Raw genomic sequence first — 14,070 nt, 5'->3', positions numbered from 1 at the left:
AAAATATAAATTAGATGAGAATACAGTAAACACCTATTAGAATGGTTAAAGTTTTTAAAATAATAAAAACTTACTTTATCAAGAACAAGGAGTAGAGCAAATAGAACTCTCATACACTGCTAGTAGAAATTCAAAATGATACAGTCACTTTGGAAAAGTCTGACATTTCCTTATTAAGTCATACATACACTTACCATACAACCCAGGAATCCCACTTCAGGAATTTACCCAAGAAAAGAGAAAATATATGTCCGCAAAATTTTAAAAACCCTGTAGGTGAATGTTTTAGTAGTTCTATTTAGATTTATCAAAAAACTGGAAACAATCAAATGTTCTTCAGCTCGGTCATGGATAAACAAATTACAGTATGCCCATACGATGGAATATTACTGAGCAATAAAAAGGAATCAACTACTGATCCAAGCAGTAACACGGATGGATCTCAAATGTTATGGTAAATACAAGAATCCAGACCCAAACAGCTACGTGATATATGATTCCATTTATGGTATTAATACTTTCTGGGAAAGACAAAACTATAGGGATAGAGAGCAGATTAGCAACTGTGAGGGACTGGGGATAAGGGAATGGAATTGACTACAAAAAAGGCATGAGAAAACTTTTGGAATGATTGAAATGTTCTAAGCCTCAATTATGGTGGTGTTACATGACTATGTATTTGCCAGAATCCAAAGAACAGATCAACTAAAAACAGAATGAATTTTACTGTATGTAAATTATACCTCGATAAATGTGGCCTCAAAAATGAGAGAATGGGGGAAGATGGGGGGAAAAAAGGGAATCATGAAAATTGTTAAATGACAGATAATATCTGGTAATTAGAAACACTGAATTCTTAAGGATATGATTATTAATAGAAGTTAACTAAAGTGGTCACTATATCACAGCAAATGAAAGCAAAATGTCAGTTCTTCTCACTCGAAAGTGGAAGTGCTGTAAGGATTTTTGCTGCAACCAAAACTGCCTGTGTGATTTATCAGCAACCACATTAACGGCAAGATGGATCCTAAATACATAAACCCTATTGTCTTGGGGATAACTAAGACTATCAGAAGTTTAAGTAGTTCAGAGTAGTTCTAGCAGTTGTTTGTACTATTAATTTGTATGTTTATGCTTTTTACTTTTTTATTTCTCTCAAGTTCATTTTAAATCCTTTGGCATCTAGGATCTATGACCACTGGTCTGACAACTCTGCCTTACCTTGGGCCCAGTGGAAACAACATCTAAAAAATATTACTGTCCTCGATCCCTTTACTAAGATCTGAACTTGTCTTTGTCAATTCTCATGACTTACATAATCCCAGCATTCTCTCAGGCCAGTCTCATTGTGCATGCCTCATTCCACTACTCAAGTGCCCAACTCTCCTCCATAAACACCCATATTTAAATGAGACAAGGTTTTAGAATTTCCTCTGAAACTGAAGGTGATGGTAAAAAATACTTCAATTATTAGTAAGACAGAGAGCCACACAGTCCCTAGTTCCTCTGGGGAGGACAGATGTCCCATACCACTCATAATTGAGCAGCTGTTCAGGGCTGATCTCCATCCAAAGTACAAATTTGCTTTTCTAGGACCCACAGTCCATCTGGTACCAACTAGCTCTACTTTCCCCACCCACAATTTTGGTTTTCAAGCTTAAATCGCTCATTTTAAATTCATTTTCCTTACCTTAATATTTTTCTATTTCACAACACCTCTTCAAGCCAACTTTCCTGACTCCTTGCTGCCAGCCACAACTCTAATAGTAAATTATTTATTAATCAGAGAAACTCAGACACTGAAAATCAAAGGATAACCCCAAAGAGACTGACACTCATACTATTAATATATAAAACATGGTGGACAGGACTTTAGTTCTGGGCTACTTTCTATTAAGTAACTGGAAGGGTTGAATATATGACACTGTCTCCATCTCCTCTAGGCTGGATAGAGGAGCAGAAAGAAACTCTGAATGTTTCTGGATGAAGGAAATTAACCTCTATCTACTGTGCAGAGGATTTGACAGCACAGGGCAAACCAACTGTACAGAGGCCAGGTATCGTCTGTGGCCTATTAGGAACCAGGCTGCACATCACAGCCTGAGCACCTCCCCATCCCGTGGAAAAACTATCTTCCATGAAACCAGCCAAAAAGGTTGGGGACCACTAGGCTACCCATTTTTTATACAAATTATAGGCCTCTGGCACCACCCAGTGGCCGATCTGTACACAAACATGCTGACTTGAAACAATGTAACAGGCAATATAGAACCTACAAGTAAAAAAGACAGTTACAATCCCTTTTGTAGCCAATTAATCAATTAGGAAAAATGAGTATACAAGTATGATACAAGAGATACAAATATCAGTATCATTAAATGTAAATAAATAAATAGAATGCTGTTGCAGACATTCCACAGGACCAGAATGAGAAAAGACATGGATGTTAAAAACTTGACATGTCCAAAAAAATATATGCGTAGTCTGGTTTGGCTAGATGGTAAGGTATAGTTGACTAGTTAAGAAGTATAACAGAAGGCTGCAGGGGGAGGCATTGGGGAGATTATTTTGTCAAAGATAACAAGATGGACTGAAATAAAAAGAAAAGGAAGGAGAAACACATTTAAAAGCTTTTATAGTTGCCAAGATAAGAAGTAACGAGGGCCTGTCTTAGGTTGATGACAGAGGGAATTAAAAAGGATCAACATGAGAATCATTGTAGAAGTAGATAAAATATTTGGCTCAATAAATACCCAGTTAAAAAGCTGAAAAAGTCAAAAAGATAAGTTTTGAGTCTGGTGCTCAGAGAAAATCAAGTGCCACAAAGGAGAAGCTGGCATGTGGTGGAAAAGATAAATCTGATTTTGAGTATGTTTAAAATCCAAATTGACATGTTAGGAAGGTAGTGAGAAACCAACGTTTAAGTCTGGAATGTAAATAAATTAGGGCCAGAGATACAGATTTGTGAATCAAAAACAGAAACTTCAAAATCAAATAACTTGTAAATTATACCTCATTAAAGCAAACAAACAAACAAGTACCTAAGAAAGCTCTGAAGGAGGAAGTTCAAGAAAAGAATGTTAGGGAATACCTACCCTTAGTAAAAAGAAAGAAGAATGGAGACAAAAAATGGCCAGAGAAGTGGAAAGAATAATGACAGAGTTAAATGCCTTGGAAGTCAAAGATAAAAAGGTTTCAAGAAGGTGAGGATGGTTCATGTTTCCAATGTTACAGCAAAGCACAGAGAGATGTATACTGAGAAAAGACTGTAAGAGAACAGCTTTCCCTATGGAATTATCTCAGAGATTGAGTGGAATGCTGATTTTCTCCCCATTCGAAGATCATAAAACACTAAGATTCAGCTATCACTTCAGTATACAAAAATTATTTCCTTCAAAAACTCATTAACCCACCAATTTATCATAACCTGAGACCCATGTCTAAATAATGAAAAAATGTTTTTATTCCTACTGTCATCTGAATACTTTACATGTACTTTTATAAGAAACATTCAGTTCTACCTTTCAGCTCATCTGCTTTGAAGAGCCCTGTTTTTAAAGGCAGCATATAGTATAAGAGAGAGAAAAGGGCTTTAGTGTCACATAGACCTGGGTTTGAATTCTACTTCTACCACCTACTTTTGAATTTGTTTCTTCTTTTGTAAAATGGGATAATACCATTACCTAGTAGGAATTGGTTTAGAAGACAACATATGCAAAGAACCTTGCTGTACATAGTAGGCACTAATATTATTTTTCTAGCTTCCCATCTCTGTATCAGACTGCATTTCCTAGAGAAGCCTGGACTTCTTTGCCACTCAGCAATGATCCTCCAAACATTGTACACACTGTAGGACACAGTTTCAAGTCTACGAAATCTGCTCACCCAGTCTCACTGGCCTTTTAAAGAATTCAGAAAGCTCTGTTAATATCTTCTTTTGAGCACATTCATGTTCTACAAACTGGGGTAAGGTAATTTACCCAGGAACCCACAATATAAACCTCTAAGTTCTTCTCCCTCTTGAAGGTTCTGAGGATACCTAAGATGGAGGGCTGCAAAGCAGTCACCACAGATGAAGATGAAGAAGTCTTCCATCAACCAAACTATAAATAAGGAATTTCATTCCTTCTTTGGATTAATGTCTTCTCTGTTGGTAATACCAAATGCCCAGTGTTTATAGTTTACTGGCTTTGAGTCTAATAACAGTATTTCAGAGTATGTTAGGAATGTACTCTAACCCGTAAGTGCTGATCACTAGTAGCAGAGCTCAGGAACTTTTTATAGTAACATCCAAACCCATTTATCTCAATTTAACTAATTCTAAGGAACAAGTTTTTTCCATTGTGATTCCTCCAGGATTTACATTAGAATTCAGTTCCCATTACCAGTTCTTGCTAGAAAGGACACTAGAGAGATGAAAGGATGATGCTCCAAAGGTACAACTTACAAATCAAACAATAAAAAGAGGCTTAAAACATCAAGAAGTGCCCTCCTACCCTCATTAGGTTAGAGGGCAAAGTCTAATGCTGGGTCCTACGTAAGGTTAACAAAAAATACCTGATAATGTGCCAACGATTAAAGTACACCAGAGGAATATATTTGCTGGCTACCGCTAGAGGTAAATCTCACAGTAGCTTTCCAGTTGGCTAAATAAACAAAACAAACAAAAAAATGGCATGTGAGCAAGCATGGCTGCTTCACATCGAACTTGGTTAGACCTCCTTAAACAGAATCCTCAGAGGATAAAAGTAAATATCTAACTTCTCGAATACAATGATAAAAATTTTTGCAACAGCCCAATCCATTAGACATACATTTCATTAATAAGATGTCATCTTTGTCATATTAATCACTCTCCAATGTCTCACTGGCAAACTTAAGGCAGGCTCAGTTCATTAGTTCACCTATATCATAACACATTCCTAGAGTAAGGTGGTACTTGAGAAATTGGGCTTCTGGCCTAGAAACTATGTCCTGCAGAGGTAGAGATAAAAGACTGCTATAAAGAGTGACTAGTTCATAAAATTCATCGCACAATTTCTGAAGAGCTTTCATGGACTTTCTTCTCACTCCAAGAGTAGAATGACTAAATCAGTAAACAAGAGCATGTAGCCCCCTTTTCTGACCAATTTTAACAGCAATGAAGTTTCTTGGATACATTCGTGAAAATGAAAAATAAAAGTCTTCAATATTATTACAAAGATAATCTAAAACTCACTAGCATTTGGCTCTAAAATGAAGATATACAGTCACTACCTCCATGCCTGTTGCTAATTCAATTAACTCAGCTGCCTGGGTTCCAAATGGGTGAGGGCAAACAACAGATTATTTTGGCTCACTGATAATCTGCTTTAAAATAAAAAGTTAATTCAATCTCAAGAGACTTAAAAACTAACTGTAACACCAATGTTATGCAATAAAAAGTTCTGTTTGGATACCCCTTTTCTCTTTTATAATTTGGACATTTCCTAGACACGTTTAAAATAACTTTTCTACAGCAGAAACAACCCAATAATAAATCTATCTATTAAGCAGAGTTTAACTAGTCACTTCATGATTTTAAAAGCTCGTAACTCACCTAATAGGATACAGAACCTAAAGCATGAAACTCTGAAGATCTGTCTTCCACAACAGGGCATACTTCTCTACAGAATGTCTTGTATAGAGTCCCTTTGGCTTTTGGAATGCCAGTATTGTTTTAAACTGGCAACAAAAAGGCTGCTTTCTTTTAGCTGTCTCTGAAGACAAGCTTCTGTCTTAGGTTGGTCCTAATGAACAGTAAGGACCATGGCACTGGGACTGATTCTTATACATTTAATAGGCTATATGAAATGCCCTGCCAGGTTGGTGGTGGAAACGAAAAAGTCACAAGCATACCTAGCCTCCCACCCTAGCCATCCAAGGAAATACTTTCTAATGAGATGTCACAATTCTTAACACCTAAAACCCTAAAATATAAAAATATCTTCAGAAACATAAGAATTTTAGGGTTGTGGTCCACAAAATAGGAATACCGATTCACTGTATACACAGATGTCACCTGGAGCATAAAATGTGAAACTCTTCCTGAAGGTTAGGGGGAAGGGGATTCTTATCCAGCACTTAAAGAAATAAAGAGGCTGGGCGCGGTGGCTCACGCCTGTAATCCTAGCACTCTGGGAGGCCGAGTCGGGTGGATCACTCAAGGTCAGGAGTTTGAGACCAGCCTGAGCAAGAGCGAGACCCCATCTCTACTAAAAAAAATAGAAAGAAATGATCTGGACAACTAAAATATATATATAAAAAAAATTAGCCGGGCATGGTGGCGCATGCCTGTAGTCCCAGCTACTCAGGAGGCTGAGGCAGAAGGATTGCTTGAGCTCAGGAGTTTGAGGTTGCTGTGAGCTAGGCTGACGCCATGGCACTCTAGCCCAGGCAACAGAGCAAGACTCTGTCTCAAAAAAAAAGAAATAAAGAACAAAGTTATTCCTCTTTCAACATATTTCCTTTTCTCCTCCCATCCTTTCCCTCACTCCACATGGATCTTCTGATCTCATAAAAATAAAAATACAATCTCAGCGGAACTTACCCTCACCCCCACCCTCACAAGTCTTTATCTTACAATAGAGAATTTAGATTCTAGATGATGGTAATGAAAGTTGGTCAACCCTAAAATGATCACTGGTCTGAATGAGTAAAGTTGCCTTTACCACAATATTATCAGTGTTTTCTTAATTTTCATGAGCCCTTGCCTCCTCCAAAAAGATGTGGAAGAAAAGCCAACAAAAGAGGGTTTAAAATTATTCATCTGTGCTGTCATATTATTAAGACGGTCCACCTGTGAAGACAAAAAACAAACTCTGCTTTCCTAACTCCCTAGCCCTGATTCACTTCAGAAAGGAGTCCTTTTCATGGTCTAGTTCTTTGACAATCTGTTCATGATGATCACTGTGGAGCCCAACATGTACTCCCTCCATGGCAAAAAAGAAAGGCACAAAGGGCAGTTACAGCAGAGGTAAAAAATGTTGCAACTGCAAGGGAAGGAATTACCACACTGTCAACTCTGATCAGGTGTGCTAATAGATAATAGAGACCATGAAGAAGAAAGCAATAACAAAATAAATTGATGTTTAGTTTAAGAATGCATTTAGAAATATATATATACCAACATCTAATATTCCCTCTGTCTTCTAGTGACTAACTCCACCAAACTGCCCTGAATCATGTTCAAAAGACAATCCTAGGTGGGCACTTACAATGCACACACCTAAGCTGACCAATTAAAAATGCGTTTTAAAAATTAACCAGGAAAATGTGTTCTAAAGGAAAATGCAAAGGAGTGTAAACTAAGGTATGATTTATTCAAAGCTATATCAATGTTGTGCCAAAAAAAACCCAGAAAATATTGTTTGAGTGTCTACCATACGCTAGGCATAATCTAAGAGCATTATATAGGTTTCCTCATATAATAGTAACAATAACTTTGGGAGATAAATAGTATCCCACTTACAGAGTTGTGAAAATTAAGAGTCACAGAAGTTTAAGTAGCTTGCCCAATGTCACATGGCTAATAAATCTTAATACAGTATTTAAACTCTGGTCTGTCCATCTCTAATGACTGTACTTTTCTCTTTGTATCTTTTTGATAAATACCCACCATCATCAATAATTTTATTCCAGTCCACAATGAGCATTTTCAAGTCCAGGCACTACAAGGAATAAAACTTAACAATGTCACTTTCAACCTTTCCCTACTACAAATCATAAAGATATTAACAATTGGCCATGCCTACTTTCCAGAGCCACTCAGTTCTTTTGTCACATCCCATGAGCCTCTATTCTCTGCTACTAGAAACCTAAGAGCCTTACAAAAACTGCATTTATAAGTATGTTCTGACTCCTTTTTTGGCACTGTTCCATGCTGCTAAATGCACAGGATGATTCTTTTGCTAACCAAGAATTCCTCAGACCAGCTACAAAAGAGCAGCTATTTTACTTTTTTATCCAAAATTTCCCACTATGTCCTGAAAAGTTGGAATTCTGAGGTGGATTGGACTCAGACACCAACTAAAGGCGGCATCACTTTCCAACTTTTAGTCACAAGCAGCTAAATAATCTCTCAATAGCAAGAGGTGACAGCCCAAAGTCATTAGAAGGGGAAAGACCTGATTTGACAAAAGGCTGAACAGAACTCAGGCAAACTAATTCCCAGCGTTCAACAACATAAGAGACATGAACTACACAAAGGCAAACGAATAAAAAGGAAAGAATGAGACATGGGGTGGGGAGCACACATTCACTTCTAGGCTTAACTCAAGTCATTTGAAGATACACAGCAATAGTTAGGACAGAAAGACAAGAAACCCACAGCCAATTAAATTTGTAAAAGTAATTTAACCAGAGCTGAAACAAAGCCAAGAACAACACCCAAACTGTTTGGAAAACTGTGATAGGAATTTTATGACTTAAGCGTCAGCACTTGAGCATCAGGGCAGGGTCTGTCTTGAACTCAGGAATTTAAATGCCTTCAACTCCCACTCACCTTTCCTTCTTTTATCACTGAAGTAAGGCCAGGCTGAGCTCCTGAGAAAATAGGTCTGTAGATTCACTGAAGGACTGAGAAAAGTTAAAGTTTACATGGCAAAGGTGTGTCTTCTACTAACATAATAAAAATATTTATGAACACGTTTCAGTAGTTTTAGGCTTCCTCAGAACTATTTAAAACCAGAATAATTTATCTAATTCTCATCACTGAACAAATACCCCACACACATAAGGAAATAAAATGAACCAACACGAGGATTAGAAGCCAGGCAAGTAATCTCCCAGCTCCACTAAAACGTAGAAGTCATTTTAAAAGGAAAACCTGAATCTTTTCAACGCTAAACCATAACCAAACAACCTCTCAACAAGCCACAGAGCAAGGGGGGGAAATCCTGGAGAGAATGTGATAGCGCTAGTGCAGGTTTGTTTACAGACTCCAGTAACAATCATATGAGTCAGAAATTCAAACCACCAGATGCTTTCCAACTAACAGGGACCAAATGGGACCGTTCTAAGGTGCCCAAAAAGAATTGGGAGTAGGGGGAGGTAAATTAAGAAAATTATATCACAAAGGGTACAAGACCAGATGACAACAACTGACTCCGGGATTCTTGGACCTCCGCCTTCCGTACAAGGTGCTGGGCCTGAGAACTTGGGATGGGGGAGGGGGACACACTGCGCGGTGGCCCTGAGGTGACGGGCAGACGCTGGGTGAGCCATGTCCCTCAATCTAAGGGGAGAAATGGGAGCACACAAATAGGTCACCCGACGAAGCAAGACGTCCCTGTGAACTGTGGGGTTGGCTCTTGGGGGCAACCCCAGAGCTGACCTGAGGAAAGGGCAACCAGTCCTCCCGGCGATAACTCGGGTCAGGCGAAGGAGAAGACCTGAGCCCTAGGGCTTAGGAAAGGGGTCAGGCCCATCCTGAGGGGGAACTAGCCAGGGAGAGGGGGTCAGGCCGAGCCGGAACGAGACACGGACCGGGTAGGTCAAGGGGGGGGGGTGTCCGGCTGGGGCAGTTACAAGCACGGGAGCCGGCGAGGCTCAGCAGCCCGCTTCCCGTCTTGAGTCATCCTTCTGCCAGCGGCTGCTCCGACTGTTCCAGGCCCAGCCGCCCCGTCCACTGCCACCACCAACGCCGCCGCCATCTTACACTGGCCAGCGGCCGCCACCACCACCGCCTCCGCTCTCTGCGCTTGCGCCTGCGCTGCCACGCTTTCCGGCCCCGTTTGCGACGATGTGCTCGAAAAGACTGAGGGAGAGTGGTCGCGCGAACTCCCGGCTCGCAACCCGCCTTGAAGGACGCATAAGGGGCGGGGCTTAAAGCCAACGGAAAAACAGAGCAGGGGCGCGTGCGCATTACCGAGGAGGCAAAGTTTGTGATACGAAAAACAAATGCTGGTTAGGAACGTCTCAGAGTTGTTTCTTGAAATAAACTTCATTTCCAAGAAACTGGCAAGGAACTTCCTGCGCGACCACCAATTTTGCTGTTTTTTAAACACTGGGAACGAGCAATTATTGCCAGAAAATTTCTTCTGAAGTACCCCATTTCCTTTCAGGACTTTTCTTTCCTTAAGAGGTTCATATTATATATCATCGAGGACTGCTTCCCCTGAGAGCCTCCATTTACCCATTCTTAAAGTAGGGGCTCAGAAACTTGACGTGTAGCAAAGCTATTGAAGAGGCTCTTTCTCCAAAGAGGTGTGGTGTGAAGGTTTCCAAGAATGGGTTACATGATGTAGGGTGCCTTTTGTAAATTTGCTTCATTCTGACACCTTAAAGGAAGCATGCGGAGAATTACTCCCAGCTGCCAGGCTGGGGGATTTTTTTTTTTTTTTAACCAGAAAGCCAGGGTGCAAGAATCTGACCTCTTACCTCCTCTACCGCTGCCATCCTATTCCAAGTCGTTATATGTTACATAAGACTACTGCAATAGACACTGAGCTGGTTTGTCTGCTTCCATTATTGCCCTGTTTCAGTTAAACATAGGACAGCGGAAGTGACATTTTAAAATGTAAGTTAAGTCACATTATTCCCCCCCCACATGGCTCAAAAACCTCCAACAGCTTTCCATCACATAATAAAAATCAAAATTATCACAATGGCCTCGAAGGAAGGCCTACATGATCGACACCTATTTCTCTGATTTCATTTCCTCTCACACTGCCTAGCTCTGCCCTAGGCTCACTGGGTGTCTAGCTGTTACTCCAACCAAAACAAGTCCCAGCCCTAGGGCTTGCTTCCTTTTCTAGGCATGTCCATCTACTAGATCTTTACTAGACTTGATCTTTCCCCTTAATCAGGTTTCTGTTGAAATGCTACTTCGTAAGAGAGGCAGCTCTTGACTATTCCAACTAAAATGGAATCCTACACCACCATCCCCCTCCATCCCCTTAATTTGCATTGTTTTTTTCATAACTTTTTTTTACTATGCCATTTAACCTACAATTATATATTTGTAATTGAGCTACACTACTAGAATATAAACTCTTGAGGGCAGGGACTATGTCTTTTTAATCTTTGTAACCTCAACACTTAGAAGAGGGCTACAGCACAAAGCAGCTATTTAATGCCCAACCATCCTATTCATCCTTTTATTTACTCTGTCAACAACTACTTATTGAATTCCTGCTACATGGGAGGCCCTGTTTTAGGTGCTGGGGCTGCAGCAGTGAATACAACAAATCAAGATTCTTGCATCCATGGACCTTATTAGTAGAGGGGTTAGGATTGTGGAAGAGAGATGCACATAGACAATATTAAGTGATGAAGAGTACTGTAAAGGAAAATAAAGCAGAAAGCAGTGAATAAAAAGTATTACTGCAGGGGTTGGGAGTGTATGGGGAGAGCAACACACAGACAATAATATAAAGTTACGGAGAGTACTGTAAAGGAAAATAAAGCAAGGTAAAACTGGGTTACCAGGATGGGTGTGCTCTTTTACATAAGTGGTTCAGGGAAAGACTCCCCCTGCTGAGGTGACAATTGAATAAAAGATCAGAAGTGAAAGAGAAAGCTATACACACTTGGAAAAGAACATTCCAGGCAGAGGGAATAGCAAAGTAAAGACCCTGAAGTTTGAGTGTCCTTGACAAGGAAGCCAGTGTGACAAAAGAACAGGTAGGAAATTAGTTTGGAGAAACAAGATGGGAGCCAGATCAGTTATGAACTTGTGGACCAAAGAGAGGACTTCGGATTTCATTCTAACAGTTCTGGGAAGCCATGAAGGGTTCTGAGTAAGAGTGACATGATCTGATTTATAATTGAAGAGGTTCACTCGGTTGATTGTTTAAGAACTGCCTGTAGGGAAGCAAAACAGAAGCTCAAAGATCCGTTAGGAAGCTATTGCAGAAGACCTGCAAGACTGGTGTTGCAACACAAGTGGTACCAAGTGGCTGGATTCAAGAGATACTCTGAAAGTGGTATAGAGGGCTGGGCACAGTGGCTCACCACACCTTTAACCCCAGCACTTTGGGAGGCTGAGCCGGGGGGATTATTTGAGGCCAGGAGTTTGAGACCAGCCAGGGCAACATAGTGAGACCCAATCTCCACCAAAAAAAAAAAAAAAACTTAGCCAGGTGTGGTGGTGTATGCCTGCAGTCATAGCTACTCGGGAGGCTGAGGCAGGAAGGTTGCTTGAGCCCAGGAGTTTGAGGTTGCAGTGAGCTATGATGACGATACTGCATTCTTGTCCGGGCAACAGACAAGTCTCTGTCTCAAAAAAAAAGTGGTGTAGAGATGACTTGCTAATTGATTGAATGTGGGGTGCAAGATAAAGACAAGAATCAAGGATAGGATGTCCCAGGGTTTTTTTTTTTTTTTGGTTGAATAACTGGATAAATAGTAATGCCATTTACTGAGATAGAGCACATGGGGGGACAGTAGCAGGTTTTTTGGGAGAAACATCCAGTTCTATTTCAGACACGTTGAACTGGAGATGCCTATTAGATTTCCAAATAAAGCTGCTGACTAAACAATTGGAAATATGAATCTGAAGCTCACAGGAAAAGGGACAATTGGATGTATAAATCAAGGAGTCATTAGGTTATAAATGGTATACGGAGCCAACGAGTGGAGAAAGCTCACTTAATGTGGAAAAGAAGCAGTCTAAAGACTGAGACCTCTAATCCTCAGGGATTCCAACTGATAGCATTCAGAGAGGAGGAATTCCAGCAAAATTCCAGCAAAATTTATTAGTAGATGTGCTGCCAAAGCAAGCACAGAGCAAAATTTGTTAAAAAGGAGTACCCTGGAAATACGAAGAATAAGAAAACTCAAGAGAGTGAGGGGTCCTATAAAACAAACCAAAAAAAGTTTCAAGGAGTCACTATAAACAGCATCATTCCTGCTCAAGAGACTGAGGTTAAGACGACTAAAAACTGGCCACAGGACTTGGAAACGTGAAGGTTAAGACCTTGACAAGAGCAATTTCAGTGGAGCTATGGGGATAAAAGCCTTCTCTACGATCTGGTTTCTGTACTCATTATTTTGTCGACACCATTGCTATTACCACCAAATCAATTGTCATTACCACTAAATTCTCTTTTTTATTTGGGCTTTCCTATCAAATTTGAGGTGTGATGATTATTGACCATTACGTCTCTATCTTGTGATACTCAATCCCACTGGTTTCTGTGACACTATATTCCATGGTGCCATTTCTTTTTCTCTGACCAGTTATTAGCTTCTCTTTCAAGCTTTAGACTCACATACCTGGTGGCCAGTGACACTTGTTTTATAAACAACTTTATTAAGGTATGTAATTCACATACAGGTCATCCATTTAAAATACACAATTCAGTGGCTTTTAGTATATTCAAATACGTGCAACCATCGCCACAATTTTAGAACATATTCGTCACCTCAAAAAGAAACCTAATATCTTTTAGCTATCACTCCATCCCTATCTTCCCATGCCCCCACTCAGCCCTAAGAAACCATTAATCTACTTTCTGTGTCTATAGATTCTCGTATTTTGGACTTTTTTTTTTTCAAGACAAAGTCTCACTCTGTTGCCCAGGATAGAATGCCATGGCGTCAGCCTAGCTCACAGCAACCTCAAACTCTGGGATCAAGCAATCTTCCTGCTTGGCTTAGCTTCCAGAGTAGCTGGGACTACAGGTGCATGCCACCATACCTGGCTAATTTTTTCTATTTTTAGTACAGATGGGGTCTCGCTCTTGCTCAGGCTGGTCTCGAACTCCTGACCCCAAGTGATCCTCCTGCCTCAGCCTCCCAGAGTGCTAGGATTACAGGCGTGAGCCACCGCGCCCAGCCTGGACTTTCATATGAATGGAATCATATAGCACAATGTTTTCAAGGTTCATTCATGTTGTAGCATGTATTAGTACTTCATTTCTTCTTATGGCCAAATAATATTCCATTGTGTGGATGAAACACATTTTGTTTGTGCATTCGTGTGTTGAGGAATATTTGGGTTGTTTCCACCTTTTGGCTATTGTGAATAATCCTGCCATAAACATTCATTTACAAGTTTCTGTGTGGACACGTTTTCATTTTTTAGGGGTATATACCTAAGAAGAGAAT

General features: G+C 40.1%; 1 protein-coding gene across 1 annotated transcript in view; it reads right to left on the bottom strand.

The window, feature by feature from the left end:
* DCAF8 (DDB1 and CUL4 associated factor 8) overlaps positions 1-14,070 on the bottom strand; it is a 74,447-nt gene that overhangs the window by 38,543 nt on the left and 21,834 nt on the right. The window contains exon 9 of the mRNA XM_012661846.1: positions 8,522-8,609. Within this exon, the coding sequence (XP_012517300.1) occupies positions 8,522-8,609 (88 nt within the window). The remainder of the gene's footprint in view (positions 1-8,521; positions 8,610-14,070) is intronic.

This window comes from Propithecus coquereli, unplaced genomic scaffold (assembly GCF_000956105.1).
Source record: "Propithecus coquereli isolate 6110/MARCELLA unplaced genomic scaffold, Pcoq_1.0 Scaffold74, whole genome shotgun sequence".
Classification (NCBI taxonomy): domain Eukaryota; kingdom Metazoa; phylum Chordata; class Mammalia; order Primates; family Indriidae; genus Propithecus; species Propithecus coquereli.
The sequence above is the reverse complement of the archived record's forward strand: the minus strand, read 5'-3'. Positions and strand labels throughout refer to the sequence as shown.